Source organism: Heterocephalus glaber, unplaced genomic scaffold (assembly GCF_053883595.1).
Source record: "Heterocephalus glaber isolate CG9 unplaced genomic scaffold, H.glaber_assembly_v1.0 deba00000621, whole genome shotgun sequence".
Taxonomy (NCBI): Eukaryota; Metazoa; Chordata; class Mammalia; order Rodentia; family Bathyergidae; genus Heterocephalus; species Heterocephalus glaber.
The window spans coordinates 13,673,214-13,700,818 of NW_028258153.1; the positions used below are offsets into that span (position 1 = coordinate 13,673,214).

General features: G+C 36.1%; 1 protein-coding gene and 1 non-coding gene across 6 annotated transcripts in view; both read left to right on the forward strand.

Annotated features, from left to right (window-relative positions):
- Erbb4 (erb-b2 receptor tyrosine kinase 4) overlaps nt 1–16,034 on the forward strand; it is a 1,128,010-nt gene extending 1,111,976 nt beyond the window's left edge. For 3 of the 5 annotated variants that reach the window (XM_004851107.3, XM_013074521.3, XM_004851108.3), the window contains 3 exons: nt 5,009–5,056; nt 5,823–6,120; nt 7,957–16,034. In XM_004851107.3, the coding sequence (XP_004851164.1) occupies nt 5,009–5,056; nt 5,823–6,120; nt 7,957–8,402 (792 nt within the window). In that variant the 3' untranslated portion in view covers nt 8,403–16,034. The remainder of the gene's footprint in view (nt 1–5,008; nt 5,057–5,822; nt 6,121–7,956) is intronic. The other 2 variants (XM_004851109.3, XM_013074522.3) reach the window with 1 other exon arrangement.
- Nucleotides 16,035–22,405: 6,371 nt separating this feature from the next.
- Nucleotides 22,406–23,251, forward strand: LOC101721846 (putative uncharacterized protein ZNRD1-AS1). The gene has a single exon (XR_015449132.1). It is a non-coding gene; the product is annotated as a putative uncharacterized protein ZNRD1-AS1 (transcript).
- The last annotated feature ends 4,354 nt before the right edge of the window (nt 23,252–27,605 follow it).

The following is a 27,605-nucleotide window of genomic DNA, read 5'->3' on the forward strand; positions in this document are numbered from 1 at the left end:
ATCTGTTTTATGGATTCCATTTGTTTCTTATGTTGGGATTCCATCATGTTCCTGAGCTCCTCTCTAGATTTGTTAATCATGTCTTGCACTAGGGGCACAATTTCTCCTGTTATCTGAGAAATTATTTGATTTCATTTTTTCCAGATCCCCTTTTGTTGCCAGTTCAGTGGGTCCAGGTGGTTGAGTATCAGTGTGTTCCATCTCATTTCCCTTTGGGGTTGCTGTAGGTGATCTGGAAGTCTGGTTTTGAGACTTATTTATGTGTTTTCTCATTTCAACTGGGACGGTTGGCTGTTAGCACCTGCACGGAATACCTCCTCTGAGCTGGGTGAGGTGGGACAGGGGCCGGGAGCACTGGTAGGGATGGTGACCCAAAAGCCCTTTCCTGTGGGCTGGGAGCAGCGGGAGGGCTGGTAGCTGGGAAGCCCCTTCCTCTAGACTAGGAGCAGTGGGATGGCAGCTCAGAAGCCCCTCCCTCTTGGCCAGGAGCAGTGGGAGGGGTGGTGGCCCAGAAGCCCCTTCCTCTGGACGAGGAGCAGTGGGACGACGGCTCAGAAACCCCTACCTCTGGGCCGGGAGCAGAGGGACTCGGTACCTTGGTCTGGTGGTCTGGTGTTCTCTTCATTTTTGTAGTGTGGAACCAGGTGGCTGCTTGTCTGCAGTGGGGTGATTTGGTGTCTTCCGCGTGACACAGGACCTCGGTAGGGCGTCCACAGACCTGCCTGTCTGCAGTGGGCTGATTCGGCATGTTCTGTGAGACTCAGGACCTAGATAGGGCATGGGCAGACCTGCCTGTCTGCAGCAGGGTGATTCGGTGTCTTCTGCATGACTCAGGACCTCGGTAGTGGGTGCACAGACCTGCCTGTCTGCAGCAGGCTGATTTGGCCTGGAGTATTGTTTTCTACCCTTTAACTTTCAGTCTATGAGTTTCTTTTTGAATTAAGTGTGTTTCTTTTTGAATTAAGTGTGTTTCATGCAGCTTATTGGTGGATCTTGCTTCTTGATCCATTCTACCAGTCTACTTCTTTTGATTGGTTCATTGAGACCATCAACATTGATGATTATAGCTGATACATATTGACTTATCATTGTTATAACATGTTCTTTTTGTTGGATTATGCCCCTTTGCGTTTAATTTCTTGTTGTGCCCAGTGGATTCATTCTGCTGGGCTTCATAGGGTTTTAATCTTCATTGTCTTTTCCTAGGATATTGTCTAAAATTTTTTGGAGCGCTGGTTGGTTATTCATGAAGTTCCTAAGGTGCTCTTTGTTGTGAAAGTACCTTATTTCTCCATCACTTTTGAAAGATAGTTTTGCAAGGCACATCAGTCTAGATTGGAGGCTGTTTTCCTTTAAGGCTTGGAATATGTCACTCCAAGCTCTTCTTGCCTTGATGGTTTGTGTTGAGAAGTCTGCTGTGATTCTGATAGGCTTTCCTTTGTATGTGATTTGTTTCTTTTCTCTAACTGCTTGTAGAATTTTATTCTTCTCTTGTTTTCTGGAATCTTACCTGTTATATACCTATGTGTAGATTTTTTTTTTTTATCATGGATAGTTGGAGTCCTATATGCCTCACTTATCTGTATGTCAAGTTCTTTTCCCTTACTTGGGAAGTTTTCTGCCATTACTTCTGTGAACAATTTTTTATGTCATCTGCACTCTCTCATCTTTCTTCCTTGATTCTGTTCAGTCTTATGTTATTCTTCTTTGGATCATCTAGCAGCTGCTGGATTGATTTCTCGAGATCCCTTACTATTTTAAAGAAATTTTTCTTTTCCTGGTCATTAATTGCAATCTTATCTTCTATATCTGAAATTCTGTCCTCACATTGGCTCATTCTGCTGCATAAGCTTTCAATAGAGCTTTTAATCTCCTGGATATCTCTTTGTATCTGTTTTATGGATTCCATTTGTTTCCTGTGTTGGGACTCCATCATGTTCCTCAGCTCCTCCATTTTTTTTATCTGTGTCCTCTCTAGATTTAATAATCATGTCTTGCACTATGGGCTCCATTTCTGCTGTTACCTGAGAAATTATTTCTGATTTCATTTTTTCCAGATCCTCTTTTGTTGCCAGTTCAGGGAGTCCAGGTGGTTGAGTATCAGATTTTTCCATCTCATTTCCCTTTTGGATTGCTTTAGGTGATCTGAAAGTCTGGTTTGGAGACTTGTTTACATGTCTTCTCATTTCTTGGGGGGTGAGCTGCTGGTGCTTGCATGGCTCACCTCTGTGCTAGGGGCCGTGATATGGTGGCCCAGAAGCCTCCTCCTAGGCACTGGGAGCAGATCACCTCTTCTACTCTGGGGGGGGGGTGGTCTCTTTTGTCTAATTTCTGTGGCTAATGTTTCCAAAACTATATTGAACAGAAATGGTGATAGTGGACTTCCTTGTCTTGTTCCTGATTTTAGTGCCAAAGTTTTCAGTTTTTGACCATTCAGTATGATGTTGGTGGTTGGTTTTTCAGAGATAGCCTTAAGGTTGAGATAAAGGCCTTCTATTCCAATTTTCTATGGCATTTTTAAATCATGAATGTATGTTGAATTTTGTCAAATGCTTTTTCTGCAACTATTGAGATGATCATTTGGTTTTTGTCCTTGAGTCTGTTAATATAGTGTATTATTACATTTATTGATTTATGTATGTTGAATCATCCTTGCATCCCTGGGATAAATCCAACTTGTTCAGGGTGTATGATCTTCTTGATGACCCTCTGTATTCTGTTTGCCACTATCTTATTGAGGATTTTTGCATCTATGTTCATTAGGGAGATTGGCCTTTAGTTCTCTTTTTTGGGTTGGGTCTTTCCCTGGTTTTGGAATAAAAGTAACACTTGCTTCCAGGAATGAATTTGGGAGTATTGCTTCCCTTTCAATTACCATTGAAGTGTTTAAAGAGTAGGGGCAACTGTTCTTCTCTAAATGTCTTGTAGACTTCAACAGTGAAGCCATTAGGACCTGGGCTTTTCTTTGTTGATAAAATTTTAATTACATTTTCAATTTCACTAATTGTAATTGGGGTGTTTAGAGTTTTTATATCTTCTTCATTCAACTTTGGTAATTCGTATGTATCTAGGAATCTGTCCATTTCTTCTCTGTTTTTCATTTTCTACTGGTTCTCAGAGTAGGTTTGATGATCCTCTGGATTTCTGCTAGATCTTTTGTGACTTCTCCTTTTTCATTCTTAGTTGCATAGATTTGAGCCTTTTCTTTCCTTTTTTTGATAAGGTTGGCTAAGGGTTTATTGATTTTATTTATTCTTTCAAAAAACCAACTCTTTGATTTATTGATTTTTTTGTATCATTCTCTTAGTCTTCATAGTATTGATTTCTGCTCTGATCTTTGTAATTTCCTCTCTTGTTATAGAGATGGCCACAAGAATCAGAGTGATAGGAAAGGTTGAACAATGGGTACTAAACAACAGTTTTATAGGAGCAAGAATTTCTGGTGTGATATTGTACAGTGGGGTAAATGTAGATAGCAATAATGTACTGTACATGTCAAAAAGCTAGAAGAAAGGAGTTTGGATATTTTCACAATACAGAAATGATAAATATTTGGTGATAAATATGCTTATACTGATTTAAACTTTATACAATGTGTACATGTATCAAAACTTCAGAGTACTACTCAATATGTATAATTTTTATATATAAATTTTTTTAAAAACCTCAGATATATATATCTCTAGCTTTCCATGGCAAAATATTCAACATATTGTTAGTTTTATTGTTAAGAAGAAAATAGGTGCATACATTTTTAAGTAATCATAGCTGTGGGGGAAATTAAAATGTAAACTCATGCTTGGGGTTCTGGAGTTATCCTTTGATTGGTCCAGCAGAATAAGTTCATTATGGGAAAATACATTATTCAGTTGTTACTGATTTACATGAAATAGTCATCTCCATTGAACCATATTTTTCATAGACTGTTTTATGACTCTGTAAATTGTATAAACACTGACCTAAGAAAATGTTTTCCATACTTCATATAAAACATGTAGATGTCTTGGATGTTTATTTTAGTCATCTCTGTTTACTTAAAGTCAAACTGTAGACAATTCAAGCATTCTACAACTAATTTTGCCTTCATTATTCATTATCCAGAGTGTGTATAAAAGTGAAAAAGTGCTTGCCACATAGACATTAAATTCTCAAGGAATGTATTTAATATAAATAACTGAAATATATATATATATATATATGTGTGTGTGTAATTTTATATTTAGAAATAGTATTCATACAACTTCTTTTTTTAGCCTTAGGAATATTGTCCTTAATGATTCATCATCCTTTATATCTACTTTCATTTGGCCCAAAGGATAGACTATTAAACTATAAAAATGTAGATGTCCTTCCTTTTTCAAATTCAAATCTGGTTCTGACTGATTCTTAAAAGGAATGTAAAGCATGTTTCCAGAAAAGAAACTGATTTTTCAAATTTTCTCCTGTTTCTTAACTTTAGAAAGTAAGACTGAAGATAGAATATTATGTACTGTATCTTTTTTGATAAGGAGAGGCTAAGAAATTGACCCTTTGCTGAAGTGGTAAAAAATTAACAATAGTAAAAATTGTTTCAGGCAAATTGAAATCTCTAGCTGCATTCTTTTTCTTCTAAGAGGAAAGCCAGTGCAATGGTATGAAACCATTTAACATGTAAAGAATGAACTGTCCCTCATCTATATTTACATCTATAGTTTTTCATAGCTTTTTCCTTTTTTCTAGGGTTAACCAGAATACTTACTGTCATTTGTTTTTAATCCATTGAAAAGTTTTGCTTACTCAATATAATTTTCTTCTTCAGAGATTTAATTGTTGAATTCCTCAAACATATAAATATATTTGCTTGTAGTTAGAATGCATAAATTTTACTGTGTAGGAATATTCACTGTTGTGCACATTTTCCCCTGTGGTTCATACAACTCACATGCTCTTTCTTTTTCTTTTCTTTTTAAATTTTTTCATTCATGTTGCCTCTTATTATATCCATCATCCCATTTTTCTTTTCTATTAGAGTGAAATTGGACACAGCCCTCCTCCTGCCTACACCCCCATGTCAGGAGTAAGTATTTCATGATCAACCTTCATCTTGTAGGATTTTTGGTCTTTACTTACCATGTTTCTTCTCTCCTCTCCTCATAAGTTTCACATTTTGCCTTTGCCAACAGTGAGTTAAGAATTTGCTGCAGGTTGTGTAGCTGCCTTTGTACATGTCTTTTATCTCAATGGATAATCCAAACCTGAGATATCCTGCAACAGTGGCTTTCGATTTTTATCTGAAAGATTTACTTTGGCTCATAAATTATGCTTTGGAGTGAAGAGATTATCTTTACTTCCATGATTATAGGCCATGCTAAAAAGTCAAACTCTCACTGATAATTCTTTAGTTAGGTACTGGAGGCTCAAAGTCACAGAAACCACAGAATAGAAGTCAATAAGGAAATATCCCCATGCACAATATGTCAGTGTACTTCTGCTCTTAATGCCATTTATCGTGAAAACTTGTTTTGGGTTTTATATCCAAAATAGATCATTGTGGGAAAAGAATATAAAATACTTTTTACTAGATTATATTCTACTTAGTTAATACAAACTTTTAAATATGTGTCTACATTATTTTATGTTCAAAAAATATAATTTTAAATGTTTCTAGTCTAACTCAATTTCATTAGCCAGTAGGAAAATAATCAATAAATACAGTACTATGATTATTTTATCTGAAAAGCAAATTTTCATACCTTTTTAATTAATAGCCAAGGAATATGGCTTTAGGAATATTATTGTTTCTAACAAGAACTTCTTTCCAAATATGTTTCTGCTATTCGCAGAACCAGTTTGTGTACAGAGATGGGGGATTTGCTCCAGAACAAGGCATGCCTGTGCCATACAGAGCCACAACCAGCACCATCCCAGAAGCTCCAGTTGCCCAAGGTGCTGCTGCTGAGATTTTTGATGACTCCTGCTGTAATGGCACCCTACGCAAGCCAGTGGTACCCCATGCCCAAGAGGACAGCAGCACCCAGAGGTACAGCGCTGACCCCACATTGTTTGCCCCAGAACGGAGTCCAAGAGGAGAACTGGATGAAGAAGGCTACATGACTCCTATGCGAGACAAACCCAAACAAGGTACAAGCCAGATGTTCAAAAATGTTCACTGCAGGGGCAAAATAGAGAATGGCAATTGTGAAGCTGGGTAGGGTGCTCCACACATGTAATCTCATCTAATCAGAAGGCTAGAGCAGAAGGATTGAGAGTTCTATGCCAGCCCGGGCAACTTTGAAAGATCACATCTAGAAAACAAAATAAGTGATGTAAGAATGGGAATTGTGAGCATTGAGAAGAGGTAAAATAAGACTTCTAAGAGAAAAACAAATCAGTCCACATTGACTCACTATATTCTCAGATTTTATCTCTGAAAACTGAGAACCAAATTTTTAGAGAGAGTTATTATGTTCTAGCCTTGTCCTTGGGGTACAGAATTTTAATATAGACATACCTACATTTCAATTTAAGTTTCATGAATCTGGTAAAAAAATTAAATTATGTCTCCCTTATAAGTTCTTTCAGATTATTTTAAAATCAAATTAAAACCTACTACTAATTGTAAAGTTTACCCTACTCCCGTAGGGGCAGCAATAAAAAATAGAGTAGAGGAGCAAGAAGATTATGTAATAGAAATTCAAAGACCTGAATTCTAGCATGAAGTAGGAAAAAGACTTGTCCTTTCTCCTTCACATGATTGTTTTAAGAATGAAATGATAGTGTCTTCCGAATTACTGAACTCTATAATGGTGGAATATTGATGATTACATTTGAGCTTACACAAAAAAATGCTAAATGCTGAACTGTATTCAGTTTATCTAGAGTGAGGGAAAATAACCCTGTTTGATGGGATTTCTTTGTCTGCATTGTTAGTCTAAGAAGAGGGGCCAGAAAATTTATTTCAGAATGGTAGTATATGAAAAAATAATTGTGCCCTCTGTATGCCCTGACTCCAAAATAGGAATAGCTCAGGTGTTCATGAATATAATGAAAAAGAGGACAAAGAGAGAGTCTAATATGTATGTGTATATGTGTCTTTTGTGGTCTGTGTTACAGACATGGAGGTGGAATTAATTTTGAGATGAACAGCATTGGTTACTAGCATTATTTTTATCTAATACCTATACACCAAATGTGTTAGATTGACTCATATAAAATAGGCACTAATTGGCTCTAATTTACAAAATAACTATTTTATATAATTCAAACTAATGGTTTTCTCTTTTGTCATTATTACTGGACATTGAGAATAAACGTTATAATGATGCTTTATTGTTAACCAAGTGCATATGTAACAGCATGCAACTTAACTAGAGGCCTGGAAATTTCTGTCAGTTTTGTTCTATGAGTTGATTTTTTTTTCCCTGATATGATGCTTTTTTTTCATGTAAAAGCTTCCTGGGGATAGTTCCAATCAAATTCCTGTTATCATGGTACAAGCCTTTATAGCAAGCCAAATAGACTAAAAACACTATTCCTTCTCTTTATCCAGTTTTCTTTCCATAAACCCTTGGATTTTTCAAAAGTCTTTACCAAAGCTCACATTCATCTGCATGGAAAGGCTTTTTAACCCTGGTAATCTTAATTTCTAATATAAATTACTGACTTTTGAAAAACAAAAGCATTTACACAACTGACCCCATGTAGGGCAGACAAATATGATAAGGAAAGAACAACAGTCTGGAGAATGAGAATTCAAATCCTGACCTTGTCGGTGCCTTGTTTTATCATTAATATTTTTTTTGCCCACTTGCCAATTAATCATGTGGCAGTGACAAGCTACAAAGCATTTTTGCTGAGAATTCATGAAAACAAATCTGTGGCTTTCTAGTTCTAGACAAGCCAAACATTCCATATTCCCTTGGTCTAATTACCATTTTTTCAAAAGTAGATGTTAACTGATCGTTTTTATTCCTTCAGAATACCTGAATCCCGTGGAGGAGAACCCTTTTGTGTCTCGGAGAAAAAATGGAGACCTTCAAGCTTTGGATAATCCTGAGTACCACAATGCTTCCAATGGTCCACCCAAGGCAGAGGATGAGTATGTGAATGAGCCATTATACCTCAACACCTTTGCCAATGCCTTGGGGAATGCTGAGTATCTGAAGAACAGTGTACTGTCTGTGCCAGAGAAGGCCAAAAAAGCATTTGACAACCCTGACTACTGGAACCACAGCCTGCCACCTCGAAGCACCCTCCAGCACCCAGACTACCTGCAGGAGTACAGCACAAAATATTTTTATAAACAGAATGGACGGATCCGGCCTATTGTGGCAGAGAATCCTGAATACCTCTCTGAGTTCTCACTGAAGCCAGGCACTGTGCTGCCTCCTCCACCCTACAGACACCGGAATACTGTGGTGTAAACTAAGCAGTAGTTTGAAGGTGGAAAGACACACCCGCTCCATTTCCCCACCCCCTCTCTTTCTCTGCTGATCTTCCTTCTGCCCCTAAGGCCAGTAGTTTTGACACTTCCCAGTGGAAGACATAGAGATGCAATGTTAATTGTGTGCTTATCTAACTCAAACATTAGAAGGAAGGACAAAAAGAGAAAGACAGGAGGAACCACACTGTTTCTTCATTTCTCCGCATGAGTTGCTCAGGAGAGTGGAACAGCTAGAGAAGGAGCAGAAAATACCAGATAATACTGCCTACTGTCAAACTGGTTTTCAGCCAACCAATCTACCTTTGTTCCTTTCTTCCTTGCTTCCTTCCTTCCTTCCTTCCTTCTTTCCTTCCCTTCTTGCTTCCTTGTCTTCCTTCCTTTACTTACTTTTAAATACAGATGGATCAAATACCCATGCTATTTGTTCCTATCTGGAGTAATTGATGTATATATATTCAGTGTCCCTGGAAATCTTGTTTCTATTAGAACAAAAAATAGTCATTTCAATAAGGTGATAGTGACTGAGATTGAGAATCCCATTTCTTTCTCCTACATTTTCTATCCTGGGAAGTAAAAATGGCCAACCCAGCTTTTATAATTTTTAAATCTCCATCAAATTTATATCTTGAGATTATGTTTGGAAGGCTTTTTGGTTTTTAATTTTTGTTTTGATTTGGCTTATTCTTTTATATTTATTTTTCCTCTATTTTTGGATTTCATTTGTAATTGTGAAGATATTTACATCAAACCTTCTTGACACTATTTAAATTTTAAAAATTAATATAATGAAGAAGCCACTATTTTAAAGCCAGTCTTTAAAATTAGAGGGGAAAGCCAAGATTCTAGTCAAATGAAGCATCAAACCTAGTGTTCATGTTCACACTATTGAATATATGGTCCCCTTATACTTTATGTTCTTTAATTTTTTCTTCCTTTCCGTAAATGACAGTACTTGATTGGCAGTTGGTAATTTTAAGAGTAGAAAGGAAACTAGGAGATAGTTCTGTGTGGTTCAAGAACACTACTGACATTTTTAGGAGTGGTTGAATGGGGAAATCCACAAACTGGAAGAAACACACTGGATTGGGTATGTCTACCTAGCGGGCACTCAGAAATATAGTTTGCACTTAAGCTATAATTTTATTTTTTATTTTTCTGGACTCCATTTTGGATTTTGAATGAAGCAATATGGAAGCAACCAGCAAATTAACTAATTTAAGTACATTTTTTAAAAGATGAGATAAAGACAGATTGTGAAAATGTCAACCCAATTAGGACTTTGGAACAGTATCCAGGGATTATGATGAGAGAGCCAGCATATTATCTATATATGAGATCACATTTGCTACATAAAGAAATTTGTTCACTTTATGTGCTTCACATGAAGAAATGCAAGTTAAGGATTGGCTTGAATTCTATGGAATTTCTAGTAAGAGACTTTATATCAAGTAGAAGGCAACTCAAAGCCAAAAATTGGTGTAATAAAAATAAAAACAAACATTCACAGTTTATGGGTAGGTCCTTGGATCAAAATTTGTAAATATGAAAAGTCACCTCATGCAATAATTTTATTATCCAAAAATATTAATCTTTTGATACTTTGTCATAAATCCTTTTCTTCACATACTGCATTCTAGTTCTAGAACCATCTTTATTCTGTTTTGTGCTAAAAGAGTATCTACTGAGTTAAGATTAGTGATAAGAATTGAGTCTCCAGAAAAACAGGGCCTCATGTTAGTAATTAGGAAAATTGGATACACATCTCTCTTTTCCACAAAATTCTACTTCGAGTCATTTAAATTTGTAAAAGTTATTTCTTTTTAATGTTAAAGCATTAGGAGCAAATAAGTATCAGTAACCTCAAGAGAACCAATTACAATAAAAATCTATTAGTAACCCAGAGAGAGTTTAAAGGGAAAAAAATACAAAGAAATCTACATTTCTACCTAGTTTGGAAAACATAAATCTATTCACCAATCCAAAGTTATCCAATTGATATTTATCTAGAGTCTACCAAAAGCACTGTGTTAAAGGAAGAAAAGCCACATGAGTGGAATATCATCCCTTACTTCAAAATGTTATAGTCTAGGAGGCTTATTTGGAGTAACATTTTAATTTCTCCATGAGTTCAAGGAATTAGATTGCATGGACTATTTTATGAGTAATTTTTACAGATTCAGGTTTGTAGTAAAACATATCCTGTAAACTCATAAACTCATTTGGGAAATGAATTAAATATCCTTCAAATTTATTGAAGTGGACAAACAGAATAGTTGCAATGTTGTCATCCAACCACAAACAATTCAGCCAAAACATTACATCACTGGCTAATTGGCCAATCTAACTTGCAACTTTACTTTTAACTCAACACCATATGATCATCTTTGGCCAAAAACCTTGGAAGTGTTGGGATTGGTCTCTTCTTATGCTATGAGAAGTGCAGCAAACTGAAAGAATGAATTGGAGGAGGAGCAGAGTTTGTGAGATCTCTTCTGTTGAAGTTCAATCACTAACTTCCCAGGGATAAGGACTCAGAATGACTTGGAGGCCACCACCTAGTAGCTTATAGTTCTCCCACTCTATTGGAGGAATCTTTAGGAAAAGGAGACCTGACATCAGTACTTATGAAGAATTGAAGATAAGCCTCTCATTCTAGGTTACATAAATCTGTCTCAAGTTGTCAGTGACTGCACCTTCTTGGAAACTCTAACTTGACTTTTTGTCTTTTCATTTATGATATTCATATGGCTTCTACAGGCATTAGAAAGCAGAGTCACTTTATCTGGTAAAAGGAAAAGGAGGCTACTTTAATTATTGATGTAATGGACATATATTTAATGAACGTAGTCTTCTTTCTCTAAAAACAAAACATCTACATCAGCTAATCTTCCTCTAAAACTTAGAGATTGATCCAAATATAATTTAAAATGCCCCAAAGTGCTTCTCAGTCGCACTACTTTGTCATTCCGTTTGAATTATTTCTATAGTATATTCTTGATTTCAGTTGTTTGGAATTTTCTTCTTTGTTTTACTTTTGTGCCCAGAAATGCATTTGAGAGTGTACAAGAGGAAGACAAAAAGTTTCCTTTGCTCTAGACAATAATTTTATTTTGATCCAGAAAAGAAAAATTTATAAATGCCGCTTGCAGCTTACAAAGTGCTTTGCAATATCGGAACACAGACATCCATAGTATGGAAATATGCAGAATCAAGAATGTAAACTTGAAAAACATAAGCTCTTGGTTTTTTGACTAGTACTAGCTGCATAGATTAGGATAAGATTCTTTCTTCAGAAACATTCTTGAAATAGCATGGAAAACAATGCAAAATTTAAATTCCTTTCAAATGCATTAACTAAAAACAAAAGACTTTCTTTAAAGATCAGGAAGAAAGACTGAGTTACTATGACTTGTGGGAGGAAATAGTGTTCTTCTAAGTGTTATAATTAATGTCTGTACCAACACCTTCTGAAGTAAGGACATGATACAGGATAGAGCACATTTCCAATGCTAAGGAAAAAGTAACAACGTGATGCTCTGCTGCTAGATGCTAAGTTGGTGGGATGATCAATATACTTCCTGAAGTGTCAAATTTGAAAAGAAAACAGTTTCAGACTGACAGGGAAGGATGTAAATACAAGTTTTTTTGGGTTTTTTTAGACCTATCTAACCCTTATTTAAAAACTTAAATTATTCATCCATCTATAAGTGTTGATTATTTAACTAGTATATGTAGTCCATAAGGTAATGGAAAAAATGATTATGAAAGCATGTATAAAACTGGAGAGAACCATGATAATGTTGTAAGATGTAGATTTAGTTAGGTTATCAGATGTTAAATGATTTTAATATTATTAAATAAATCAAGTTAAGAAACTAACCATAAAGTATGTGTAACAAACTAAAATTCAGGCTATGAAAATTTAGATTGGATATTGCCTAGTAAAATATATATACATATATATATATATATATACACACACACATTTAAGTTTGCCATTTAAAATTGTTATTTGTTGGGTTTAGCTGAAAGTAAGTGTATGTGGTTCCAATTGTGAAAACTTGCTGTAAAGCTCCATAATTAAAAATTTTCTCATTCTCTTATTCCTTTATTACTTTCTAAATGTATTAAGTGCAAGGAGAATTTTCTTCTTCATTTTTAGTTTGTTTTGTAAATACAACCTTGTAGCTTTTAACAGGCAAATACGTTACATGTGACTTTAAGAGGTCTTCAAGACAAAGTAAAGGAAAAGAAAGAGTTCTGTTACCTTATGCAAAGACAAATAAGTGGTGTTATTTAGAAAACAAACAAAATATATTTAATTTGTGACTTATACTTTCTTTTCCCACCATACTCTGTTGCCTTGAAAACCAACAAGGAATTCATCAAAATTTTTCTGATAAATACATGCTAAAGAAAGCATTCTTTCAGACTCTAGCTTTTAGACTGATGATTTGCTATGGGACATGTGAGAATTTCAGGTGTATACATTTATACTTGTTAAAAAGCCAGATAAGCCAAGTTGTACAATATAGACTACCAACAGAGGATCCTGCTGGGCCTCTCTGTGTATGTGGATAATGTTGTACATCAAGTTGAAGGACAGCCTTGTTCCCATGCAGACATAGAAGGGCAGACTATGTCTCCTGCTTGCCATTTGCTTAAAAATAAATAACGTTATACAGGTATAAATAAGATAATTTTAAAAAATCTTTATCAGTGGAGACCTAATTCTTACCAATACTACAACTGGGCCAGCTTTTATACTTCCAGGTATAATTTTCTTAATCCAGAGATGCCTTTGCAAAAGGAGTTCTTCTTCATTACAAACATGAAGTTCTTGCAGGCATTGTGTTTGTCCAGGAGCCTTTGTGTTTACCTAGGTAGAGCTCTTCTAACACCATGGGCTGCTTTCTTCCTTTGAATAAAATAAAGATCTCTAAAACAGTAGAAATTCCAAATGTTCTGTTCAATTACCAATGAATTTGTAGACTGGAAAAAATGTAGAATGTATCACTTTTCCAGACCCCTGCCTTGTTTCATTTCCAGTAAGGGGATACTTTGGGTAGAAGGAACAGCTTCTAGAGTCACACGGTGAAAACATTTTAAGCCCCAATTTCATGGGGTATTCACTTGCCTCCTGTGGAAAACACTACTTTGGCAGTCAGCTCTGCAAGGGATACCTTGTTAAGAATCACAGAAACCTTTATTTCTCTCTAAAATTTAGAGGAAAATAGCACCCTCACTTTTTAAATTCTCATTGGCACAATACTCTCCATTCTTTTCATTTTCTACCACCATAATTCAAAGTGGCTCTCCTGGCATCATCCCTCTCTTAAGCCATAGTGGATCCCTGTGGTCCCACATCCTACTCTGCGATATACTGACTTGGATTTTATCCTTGAATGCCTGATTTTTCCACAAAAGATCCTGTCAATTTGGATATTGTTTACGTAACTTCTCAGATAAATTATTGCACAGAGAATACTTTCAGTTGTTTCCCCATGAAGACTGAGTCTCATATATGTCCTCTGTAGGAATTTGAGAGGAGGTAGCCCTGTGATGAATCTTGAAACTCATACATGTGTGCACATATTCTTCTAGGTCTTGGATGTAGTCTTTCCATGCAAACTATGTCCATAACCAAGGAGTTAGTTTTTGCCTGCAAATTAACTTATTTACTTTATTCATCTTATTTTATTCCTGATTGAAAATATTTTATAGCTGCTGTATTTTTTTTCCAAATGAGGAGTCTTATCATACCAGTAAAAGCTAGTCAGCTTTGAGAACCCCCTTCAACTTCTTTTTCAGGATTGTACATCCATTTAACAAATTTATGAGTGAAATTTTGCTCTCATGAAAATATGTTATCTAATACAATGCCATTCTTTCTCTACTTGCCCTCTTGAAGGATATTTTTCTTTTAATGCTCCAGTGAGTTTCTCCCATATCATGAATGGTTATATTTGTACAAATATACAAAGATAGAACAACAAAGCTTTGTAACTGCAGGCAATACTTTAACTTGTCCAAACCACTTTGCCTTTATTACTATTTTTATCCCCGATATGTAGAGGTTTCCCCCAGGCCTGTAGCCCTTTTGAAGGAAAACAAACCATATCACCTAGATATTGACATAAACGTGATTTTCAAACATTATTTCCAAATATTTTAGTTAATGGAGGGGTTGTCATTTTTCCCTTAATGTGAGAGTTATTTTTCCTGTAAATTTCTGGATCTCTCAGGGGCTGGGAGGGGGGAGTGAGGGGACAATAACCATAGCACTCCAAGAACCCTTTTGGAAGTACTCCCGTAATCAAAATACAAAAATTATTTTCTAAATGTAGATATGTAAGCTGTTCTTTTAAAGTAAGGTACTTTGAAATATGTAGCATAAACTGGTACTGCTGTCAAATGGGTCGATTATTAAACTGAGCAGCTGTGTGAGGGCAGCTAACTTTGAATTCACATCTCACTGGCTGGGGTGTCCGCATTTCATATCGTGAGCAACAGGGATTGCATTGTTGCATGTTGAAACTGCATTTTCACATGCTTTGACTAGCAGTTCATCTCTTTCTTGAGCATCATTATGAGATCAATGTGCAAGACAAATTGAAGCACCAAGTAAACACGTCACATTAAATATTCTCTCAAACACTCATCTTGTGCATGCATCAAAGAAGTTGGCTAAGCCTTTTGGGTGAGAAAGGGAGAATCTTTACCCAAAAGGTGGAGTTGTGTTCACTTCCTTATTTTCTTGTAAACAGAAAACAAGGCCTCTCTCTTGTGAAGTATCTTCAAAGGATAGGGGTACAAAAATAACTTCCTGGTAAGCCATCAATGTTTCATTTAAGTCCCAGCATTCAAAGTTAGCTGCCTTTTTGAAATATACAAAAAAAAAATACTACTGTATGTTTGAAAATGTGAATAGTATTTTTATAGCTTGTTAAAGACATGGCTAGTTGCATTTGTAAATAAGGAAAATGTTGCTTTGATTTCCTTTTGTGAACATCTTTATTTGGAATATAATTGTCTCTAGGGTTGATTTGTATATAAGTAATTGGCTTGTGATTGTTTCTTTTTGGTTGGAAGTTATCATTTTGACATTACTTGTGATTCTGTGTTTAGCACTATTGTGACGTGTCCAACTTCTGCACTCGCTTACACAATAGGATATGTCAATTGTGTGTGGTGTAATGTTATTTTATTTGTTTCTCTGTTTTATCTGTGAAGGATCATGCACTTAACACATACTAACTTTTTTAATGTTAGGTATATTTTTAGTATAATTTCCTTTATTCATTCTTCTCTAATCTTTCACCCCATTCTCTTTCCTACCCCTGGTTTCTGTTGTTATTTGAGAATGAGGGAGAAACAATATTTTAAATTTATGTAATTAGGCTCTTCAGTTAGTTCTCAAGGATCCTATTGGCTCTTGGGAAATAATTGTACCTGTACAAGGCAATTATAGAATGCGAACTGCTTTGCCTCATTCTGTACTGATCATCCCAGCTGAACAATTTGAAAACTGTTCTGCCTTTTTGTTACATGAATCTGTCAGAAATATATTTTTAATTTAATATAAATGAAATTCAATAAAATATGAAACTAATATTCTGTGTCAGAAATTTGTTGTAAGAAAAACCAATTGGAGAAAAGGAAGCTTTGTACTGAATTTAGTAATCTGAAGATGTGAAAATGGACTTATTTTTGTCTATACTTACGAATCTCATTAATTATTGCTCAGAACCCTTTGGTTGTCTGGACTGTGATACGTTCCATATGTTTTCAGCATCCAACACACATGACTGTTGATGTGTACAGACTTACTCATCTGTGCAGACTGCTTAATTAACTGTGGTTGGTCTGTTTCTTTGGGAATAAAATAATTATAAAATATTTTGTAGGTTGAATCCAAATAACATTAATATTTTTTCTGCTGTCATTGCAGTTTACAAAAATGTTTCATGGAAAGTCTTTATTTTATAAAGAACATCAAATGTTAATGCAATACTTGCAGCGGGAGAAGGGCTTGAGAACTATAATAGTCAATCAACTAAAGACTTAAATCCATAGAACTGTGGTAGAGAGATTTCAAACTTTGGTGACATGAACAAGATTCTCTACAAACATTTTATTATAACTCTCCTAAGTTTTATGTATTACTCCATCAGGGTTCCAAAGTTTAAGGATTTTAAGATTCTAATAACTTTTTGTCAGAAAGCATATTATTCTTTCAAACTACTATTGTTATTTGATTACATATGTTGTCAATCCATTCTATGAACAAAAAACATATTTTAAAAGAATATATTGTAGTAAGTTCCCGGAAATCTGTTCATTTATGAGACTTCATCCTGTTGATGATCATCCTCCTGCTCTTTGCGGGGAACATGAACACTTACTGTATTTTTAATTTTTCACCCCTAATTATTGTCCTTTCATAGTGTTCAGGGTGAGACATAGTGTGTACAGTGTTCGAGACGTTTTACTTTTTAAGACACTGACAGACCGAGGAAAAGGGAGAAACCACTTGTGTTCTCAAAGCTTTAAGGTACAGTTGCAATTTCTGGTGGCACCATGCTACTTTATAGCAGTTATATGCTAAGGACAAGGTCCTTTACAATGTATAAACTTATTTTGCATTTGTAGGTCATTTGGCTTGCTATGCCCTTTTGAGATATACATTACTGGAATGGTCCTGGTTATCCATATGAGGAAAATGAAACTAAAGTCTAGATGGATGTACGCTTTCCTATGTGACGTTAACCTCAAAGCTGCATCCAGTGGCTTAGATATATTTCTTTTCTCTACTTTCTTGTTTGGTTGTTGTTTTGGGCCTTTTGTCTTGGTTTGTTTTTTTGGTACCAGGCTCAAACTCAGGATCTTGCACTTGCCAGGCAGACATGGTGCCACTGAGCTAAATTCCTGGCCCTTTTTCTCTACTTTCTTAACCACTGCTGTTTCTCTCTCTGCAAAAAAAAAAAAAAGAACCTCATTGTAATAGGATCATGCTATTCTGAAACAATGACTTCAAAGCTATAAGTTGTCATTAGTGCATTTATTACCACTCTCCTGATACAACTAAACACTTCATTCTACCTACTCGTACTTCAAGGGAGAAACTTAGCTGTAATGGAGAATCAGGATCTTTTTACCCAAGGCAGATAAATGCAGGTAGGCTCTGGTGGCTCATGCCTGTAGTTGTAGGTATTCAAAAGGCTGAGACAGAAAGAGTGCTTAAGCCTAAAAGCAAACTCAAAACCAATCTGGGCAACAGAGAGAGACCTTATTAAGAGACAAGGGTGGGGAAGGAGAGAGAGAGACAGGATAAATGCAATATAATTGTAACTAAAAAGCTTTTAAAACATGCAAGAGCCTACTGATTCTGTAGGGTACTGTAAATCTGCTTGATAAAGGCACCAGTTTTCTCATTTCATGTATCAGAGAATATTACAGAAAATTACACTTATCTCTACTTTATATAAAGTACCCACATTATAAAGAAGTTGATACATTTTCTAGGGTTTACTACATGTTAAATTTTCACTGAAAACGGAAACACCATGGGGTCCTGACACAGTGAAAAACCTTCATTTAAAATGATGATGAAAGGAGGAAAATTCTTGGAGAATCTGTGAGGTACATTAGAAGTGAGGGGCTAAAGTGGATGCCGAAATTCAGACTCCAGCTACTCTCTTCTGCCTTACTCTCCAAGATCCTGAACTCACATATGTTTAACTTTAAATGTTCTATATGTGCATCCATACAGAATATCAAGAAAGTATTTATTCTATAGACTTATAAAGATATATTTCTTTAGATATTGCAAAACTTCATACAGAATTTCATTTTCAAGCTCTTTTACCACACACCCCAAGACATATATCACATTGCTAGTTACACTTGTAAAACTGTATGCTGAGCAGGTGCATAGTTAGCTAATTGTATTTCCCTCCACAGAGTTATCAAGCTGCATCCTGAACCATAGGGAGCTATGCCACTAGGCAGCCATCGTGAGATTAGAAACAGAAGACTGTCACCCAGATAGCAATTTTAAAGCTATAAACAGAACAATTCACCACAAGATAGCAATCAGAAGACTGTAAACCAAATGGTACTCGGGAGACATGTGAATATTGGCATATCTGTGCTTGCAAGTTACCCATAGGTTTTTAAAAGAAAAAATACTCATCTTGAAAACTGTTTGACCTATTTCCACTTCCTCACCTTTCCAAGATAGAGTTCTACAAAATAATACAAAGATTTCTGCCTCTGACAAACAGAAAAGCATATTTTCCAAATATTAATATTTTCCAAACATTTTATAGCATCTCACTGATTCCTGTTGCAAGGGACACTTACATACCACAAAATAATCCAAAATCAAATCTTAATATCTCATTCCAATTATCTTAAGTATCATATTTTTATGTCATCTGCTTCCATATATTCAGGGATTTTTGGTATCACCTTGCTGTTAGCATGAAAATATTATGGTTGTGTGGATCACCAGCCACCACCACCATGACAATATCATTGATTGGATGGCAACTGTTATTTTTTATTAATTTTATTGGTACATTTTAGGTATACAATATAATGACATTCATCACTGAAAATTTATACCTTTACATAATATATTTTGGTTCTTATTTTTCCCCATTCCCCTGCCCTCCTTTCAACCCCTCCACTTGTCCCTATTTACAAAGACTTTGTTTCCATTTTTTCCTTTTCTCATACTAATTCATTCCCTTCTTTCCTTTCCCCAACCCCTCCCACTACCCCTTCCTCTTTGGACCTTTACTTCCTATTTCACATTATCTATTATGCTATAACCCTGGTAGTCAGGTACTCTTTCATAAAGGAGGAAAATTTTAGAAAAACTTGACCAAAGTCATGCAAAAAAAATGGCAGAGCTAGGACACAAATCCATTTGACATTAAAATATTATATAGTTTATGGTATATTGTAGTTAAAGGATTAGTAATAATATAGCAGTTACAGTTTTTTCTCACGCATCTAAATTGAGATATTCCTTTATGTTTTTCTGTGAGAAAACTTAGTGCCTTCCAGATAACCAAGGAATGGAAAACGTAAACTGAATAAGATTTATTTCAGAATCAATTTAAAGTATATTCACCCAATTGCTGGGTTTTCCTCATTTTTTCTCAGAGGTACAGGTTTTGGGAACTGTATTACTAAGGATTCACAAGACTCTAAAATGATGATAAATTAACCCCGAAATATCACTGACATATCATACAAAATGTATTTCTGCTACGAGTCTAACGGGATCTTTCGAAATGATAACTTTGGAGATCAGACTGCTTTATCTTGTGGCTCATCTGTCTAAACGTTACCTCCATGATCACAGTGACAAAGAAAAGAATTTGACAGGTCAAAAAGGAGCTTTTCACTGCCACAGCTTGTTTGAAACTTACCACTTGGTAATATCAAGTTCAAAGGTATGGGAATGCACTGATATTGAGTGAACATAAAGTTGTCAGACACATGGCTGATGTAACACTATAACAATGAAAGGAAATCTCTATCCTTGCCAGTATCTAATGGTGACATATGCTAGGATATACACTATAGATCTCATTGTTGGTAATTATCACTATTCTATTCTCTCTTCCTTTGAGATATCTACATCCCCATCTGGTATGCAAACATTTGATCTAATGCTCATTGCACTATTATACGTCCTTAATGGAACCTGGGGCCCAATGGAAACTTAATGGTCCTGGGGCCCTCCTGAAAACTCTGAACCTTTCTAGAGGAAACAGTACAGGGTTCAGGTGCCCATAATGCTTTCAGACTCAGAAAACTTGGTTCTGCTGCTCATAGTTCCCCTTTACCCTCATCACTCCCAATGCAAGGGTAAGTGAAACCCTGTAAGTCTGTTTTACATCATTGCAGCAGAGAGTGGAAAATATTTTGCATTTCCAAATATAATCTAGAGGAAGTTACCAAAATGAAGAGCATATATTCCAGACATTCAGCATAATCTGTCATTCTCCTCTTCATCATAGGTTTTCCTCTCCAGGTCAGAAATGCTCTCCAGATTGGTGGGATTGATGTGGGGAAAGGAGTATTGTTAAGAATGGTATAAATTTGTCATTATTTTCTAAATAGCGAATTTAAAACCCAAAATTTAGCCATTTATCTTTTCTAATTCTGCTTCCACTGGTCCCATAGAGTTTCACAGTCATGTAGCCTAAAGAGAAATTTTGCATGGGTTAAAAAAAGTGTGCAGGGAAGAAAAAGAAAACTATCCTAGGCAGTGTACAAATAATTGCATACATTTTCTCACTTAATCTTTCCAAACTCCAAGGTAAGAGCTGCTCATCAGGATGTGTTACATTCTGATGTGGTAGGACACTATAAAACACCTGGGTCAGACAAAAGGCAGAAGTCTGTGTTGCTTAATATAAAATTCTGCAAGAGTCGGGGATTTAGCTCAGTGGTTTCTCCGCCTGCTGCGCAAGCGCAAGGACCCGAGTTCAATCCCCGATACGAAAAAAAAAAAAAAAAAAATCTGCAAGAGAGAAGGCTGTCAGGCAGGGCCACATGGGGTTTGCTTCTGGGGAAATGGTAACTAGAACTGGAGAGGCCAGTTTATCTATGGGAAGCTAGGTAGGGTTAGCTGGGTTCCAAGGGTTTCCTGTGGACTGTGTAGTTTGAATAATCTGTGGGCCTAGGAAAAGGGAGGCTATGGCTAGAAACTTGGCTTCTGGGGCCTCTAACAGTTGGGGGTTTATGTGTTGTAAGACAGGAGTGTCAATGCCCTATTAGGGAGAAGACTGGGGTATAGGCTTAGGAAATTGCCCTCAAAGAGGCATTCAGAGTTTGTAGCTATGATCTCAAATCTGGAAGAGGGAAGTACTCACAAAATATCATATCACAAGCTATCTTGTTTGATCCTTTTTGGGTAAAATAAGTGAATGGTAGAAGTACTAAACTACTTAACCAAAGTCACATAGCTAGTAGTCCACATTGCTGGAATTCCAAGCAAGGTTCACCTAGATCTTGGCTATCCTGCCTCTCTAAACAAACTTGTTCTCCTGTGTTCTCTTTAGTCAGATGTCTTTTCACTACTTACTTTGGACCCTTTCTCTCTCTTGTTTTGTACACGGTGTCAGTTTGCACGACTGCTAAGAGACATTGTGTGTTAAATTTCTGAACATCGCCTCTCTAAGGCTTCCATGGCCCACTCTTTATCTTGGCTCACTCTGATTCCCAAACGCTTGATGACAGGTAATCAGTTCTTCCCTGGATGTTCAGGGATGGGGAAGGCATTTTGTGGGGAGAAAGCAGAATGACGATGCTTACATTATTTTTAAAAATAAATAAAAGGCATTTTAAAAACCTTTCTATTTATTGTATAATTATTATGTTTACCGATATTCTTGTTCTGGTAAAAGAGTATTTTTATATCTAACATGTTAGGTACAATGTACTACATTGTAGAACATTTTAAAGCATTTTAATATTAACAACAGGAATATAATTGTTTAACATTTTACAAAAAAATGATTGTCTCACTCTAGTTTATGCTAGATTTCTCCTGTCAGTGCATGACCAAGAAAGGAGGGACAATCTTAAGGCATTTTGTACTCTGAAACGCAAATGGATCAGCTTTACTATCATGTGACAAAAATAAAATTGTCTTCTAGCATAAATTTAATGAACTAATTCAAAGATTGAGTCATTTAAAAAAATATAAAATACAATTTATTGACAACTTTCTTTGAGTGAATAAGAGGGATTTTGGACAAAAGCTTTTAACACTGACACGGATTGAACTAGAATTCTCACTAAATGTAATAACAGTCCTGCCATTTTTGTCAATTAGCAGATGTCCTAGTCAGATGCTCTATGTACTCCTATCTAGTCAGACACTTAGCTTGACTTTTAAAATGGAGAAAAATAGGTCACAGAGCCCAGGGAAGGGCGAACGTTAGAAGGGAGCTTGAGATGCTGCTGTCACCCTGGTCCTGTGACCTCGAATTGGTCTGGGCTAAAACATCGAAAGACCCTAGGGTTGCTGCAGGTCAACAGTCCCCACTGGAGAAAAAGATCTTGAACCTAGGTGGGATGCATACAACAGCAGCAAGATACTTGATAACTCAGAAATATCAAGAGGAGTATGAAACACTCTGTAGAGAGCAGGCTCATTCTCTTGACTACTGGCTTGCCAAAGCAGAGTCGTACTATAATAAAAGAATAATGGACATAATGGAAAAAGAGGCAATGGGCAATGAAATGAAGATGAAAATGGAGGAGGAAACAACCCAAAGCATAGAGGAACAAAAGCATTACTATGTAATACCCGAGAGAGAGAGGGAACAGATAGAAAGGCATCAAACAGGCCAGGCCACAGGATTTAAGAACAGAACATTTAGACAGCCACAACCCCTCAGTGAAACGTTACCAAAAGCTACACCAGAAAAGCATGGTATCCAGAAAGCACAGAGGAGAAAGCAGGTAAATGAAAGAGAACAGGTGCAAATTAAGGATCACCAGGAACGCATGATTCGAGGGAGAGTACTTATACAGCAAAGACTCAAGGAAAGAATCCTGAGAAAAAGCCAGAGCCAGCCACCTACATGTCAAAAGTGTGAGAGAGCACAGAAAGACTTCAGGGAGCTTGAGAGAGTCACTGCATATCCACTTTTCCAGCTATGCAGTAGAAGTTGGGTGCAAGTGACTGTTCTTGTGGAAAAGTCTCAGACTAGAGAGGAAGTGGGTACAATTCTAAAACCAAGTGAAAGAAAACGCTTGGCTCTACCCCCCTTTTTGGGACATCAAATAGAAAAATAAAACATTAATAAATGTCAAAAAAATGGAGAAAAATAAAAGAAAACATATTGAAAGCCAGAGTTTGGTACTATCAGCTAAGGGGATAAGATGAGGACAATTTAAGTTTGTTGGAATGAGTATCATGAGTCATCTGAATATGTTAAAATGAATTAAACAAAGAAGGCCCAAATTAATTCATGTTTTTGAAGATACATATTTTGAAACATATTAAAGTAGTTACCTTTATTTTTAATTTTAGTCCCATAGGAAGTATAACAATTATTTAAGAATAACTCTTATTGGTCAAACCATTTTGATAGTGAATGATTGTTATTGTGATCTGATTCATAGATTTCTGATTCCAATGGTCTATGACACAAAACCTCACTGTTTAATCACCCCACCCTCATTAACTCATTTCAGGAAATTCCCAGAAATTTAAATACTTGAGAGAATTTGTTTCTTCTCTTAACTAAGGTGTGGTCTAAGACTAGGGACTTGAGAATAGCCTGAGTACAAAAGACAAATAAACATAAATGGAAGTTGTTGATTTTCTAGTAGGTAGATCTGTACCAAAAATTAAAATTTTATGTTACCACAGGAGCCATATCCTTAAAGATTATAATACAAAATTTCAGAAGAAATCAGAGAAGTTCAACAAATGACGAAATATGAAAATTGTTTCCTAGGAGAAAAAGATGACAAAAAAAGATATAGAGCCAGAAACCAACACTAAGGAAGGAATTAATAGCTCTTCAGATATGAGAGGACACTGGAAAAGCGGTAGTAGGCGTCGATGACTGTACCTCCTAAATAGCAGCCCCAAGTCAATTGACACAAAAGGAACAAAAGAAAGGAAGCAGCCACCAGGAGCATAGACACTTTGGCTACTTTCTGTTTGTTCAGTTTCCTACCCTGGACTTTCTCTGATATCATCTCCTGAGGATGAAATTCTCACCAATGTTTATGTTGCTCCCTTGTTCTTATTGATAATAACTTGCTTTACATATGCTCAGTAAGGTGTTTGACTTGGAATATAGAAGTACAAACTCATAAACCCAAATGGAAACAGTCTCTGAAATGAGGACTTTAGATTAAATTATTTAGCAAGACTGTTCAATAAATGAATTCAAGGCAAACATCAAATATCACCTTGAGAGGGAACAAAAATGGCAACATGGACTACATAGTCCAGGACTTTTTGATGGAATGGCAAATTTATGTTTTAGGAATTTGATTGCAGTCTTTGTTTTCTGATTCACTAGAAGGATGAGCAAGACTCCATTACAAGTTACATTTATAGATCTGGTTCCTTACAGCAAAAGAACCAAGAGCAAAAGGAAAGGGTCCACGGAAGTTGGAGGAAGGCTTTCAAGTCCTTCCCTTTCTTACATCACATACAATATGCTTTTCCCTTTAGCTCAAGTTGGCTCATCTCAGGATCCAAGGATTCTACAGAGGAGTGATCACAGAGGTACATCTTACTATGCTACCAACCATGGAAACTGAATTTCAGGGCTCCAAAATGAAACAAGTAGCCTCATCAATCTTGAAGTTTGTGTAAATTAATCCCTACAAGTCCTCACAAGTTGGTACAGCTTGCCTGATTATGTCAGGTGTGTATAACATCATCCTTAATTAGTAACATAAAGAACATTCTGCAGGCAATATCCCCAAAGATTAGCCAAGGGTTAATCAGAGCTAGGATGGAACACCCAGACTTAAGTGTGCTGACTCTTTCCTCACATCTGTACATGTAGGTTTGAGAGCAGGATGGAGATGCAATTCCATGACCAGCCCCCAACTTTCAACCCAAGGCTTGAGGGAGAGATTGGTAGGCATCATCTCACTCTGTCCTAAAACATCACAGTTTTGATAAGCTCTACTTGTGTTGCTTGAGGATATTAAACTGGAGAAAGTTGCTATAGGGAGCTGCTTTGTCTTCTTAATGGGTGGGTGAAGCTGAGCAGTAATGCTGAGTTAACATAGATGTTTGATTTTACATTGAGATCCTAAAAGGAGGAGCCAGCAAAGTTCACCTTTGTACCCTTAACTAGTGATTCTTGGAAAGTCAGCAGATATAGCACAAACAGTATTTGGTTATTTTGGATAAATTATTTTAAAAATTATTTTATTGTTTACTACACAAACAATCCATATTTATTGAGGAAAATGACAATGTAGAAACAATAAAAATTTAAATAATGATCATATGTCATATACAAATCTTCATTTTGTGCCAAGCTTTTGCCACAACGGGATCATTTTCTGTATTTATTATATGGATTTCCTCTTAAAAGATATCAAGAACATTATCCAGTTCCACACATAGTATTTTAAAAGTTATTTTTAATAGTTCAATACTCTATCATGTAGAAGTCATATATTTTCAACCAGTTTGTTTGTTTTCTGAAAATACCTATCTTTCTCAGGCATCTCATATAGATCATATCTTCTTAGGACAAATTCTTAGAAGTAGAATCTTGGACTCAATTAGTGTATACAAATTTCAGGGACTATGCAGCATTATTTCACTTGCTTACATTCACATATCACTTTGGAGGATCTTTCTTGAAAAACCTAGACTCATTTTAGAGCAAATGGAAAACCCACAGGGGATCGATCTTAATAGTTCAGTTCTCAGAACTCCATGTGCAAAGGTTGCTGAGAATATCCACTTTGAGCTTCTTCTCATAAAGACATTGTTTTAATTTCAAGTGAAGTCTCCCTGATAGCTCAATGAAGGGGTACTTCTTTATCCTTACATAGCGACATTTACCCTGGTGACACTTATTTTGATATTTTTTCCTTGCACAAGAGAAGTGAACAAGAATGAATTATTAGGCAGGAGGGAGAATACTGATGTGTGATCAAAGGCCAGGCTATCATCATAACAAGAGCCCATTAAGTAGAGACATGGACTAGGAGGCCACACAAATATCTTTTCCAGGTTTGCATTACTTCATCCAGAACTATAAAGAGTAGCTCTGGGTTTGCTTAGTTTTGTCTGAAACACCTTCCATATTATTTTCATATCTCTTACAGAAACCAATGACATAGGTGCTACTGTATGTTGGGATCCATGTTATTTAAATGGGACTGATGATATGCTGTTGCTGCTGCTGTTGCAAGTAAGAAAAGAAACCAGATGCCACTTAATTTCCTATTTTAAAAAGCATGAGGACAGTCTCAGTTACTTTTTCATTGCTAAGACAAAATATCCAATATCGGAAATTTAAAGGAGAGATTAATTTTGTCTCACTGCTTCAGTCTGTGGTTGGCTGGCTCTAAGACAGGAAGGGCATGGTGAAAATGTCTGGTAGAGAAAAGCTGCTCACATCATGGCAGCCAGGAAACAGGGAGGGAGGCAGGAAGGGAGGCAGGGAGGGAGGGAGAGCCAGGGAGGGAGATACACCCTTCCTTCCAAGCCATGCCCAGTGACTCATCTCTAACCTGGTCTCACCATCAACAGCAGGTCGTCTGTAGCACCCACAGAATACAATCACCTTCTGCCAGGCCTGCCTCTGATAGCTTGAGGTTTTGGGTGGGGGCCATTCCAGATTCAAATCACAACAGGAACTTAACAGCTGCACTGTGATTACAAACTGCGTATTATGCCCTTACATTTAACTTCACATTTTAACAATGAAATTATACGAAAGTCTGGGGGTGTTGCTCAGTGGTAAGATCATGTGAAACATGCAAGCCCGAGTTCAATATCCAGCAGCAAAAACTATGGAAATATCATCAATTGTTCCCTGTAATAAATAGTCTTAATTGGTTAGAGATCTTTGAGGAACAAAATCACTCATCCCCCAAGAAAGTCACATCCACATAAAACATTATAAATCTAAAAATTATCAATCATGATGTACAGCATATTAAAAATATCAGTGAAACTTTGATATTCATTTGAGAAGAATTGGAATTGAACATAGGTTTTCAAGCTGCCGAAAAGTCTGCTTCCTCTACATTACTTACCCTTTTCTGATAAAACCACTGCTATTTTCATATTTACTTTTTCACACTAATAATTATTTTTGAGTGAAATAAGAGAAATATCAGTTGAAGAATGTAAGATGAAAACCTTCCAAATCATCTAAATGAAATGGACATTTTCACTAACAGTTTATACCAAAAGGACTTTGAAATAATATCTAAGAGAAAGGAAGGACTTGGACAATAGGGAACTTCAAAAATTCTATCAGGGCTCTTTTCTGAGAGGTCCAGAAAATAAATTTGGCTTTTATAAAAATAAATTTTAAAATGTTTTTCTATATATTGATTAGTTAGTATTTATTTTCAGCATAGAAATGAAGAATATTAACTTTGGGACATTAGAGAATAAGCGCTTGACAGATGATCCGAGACTAGG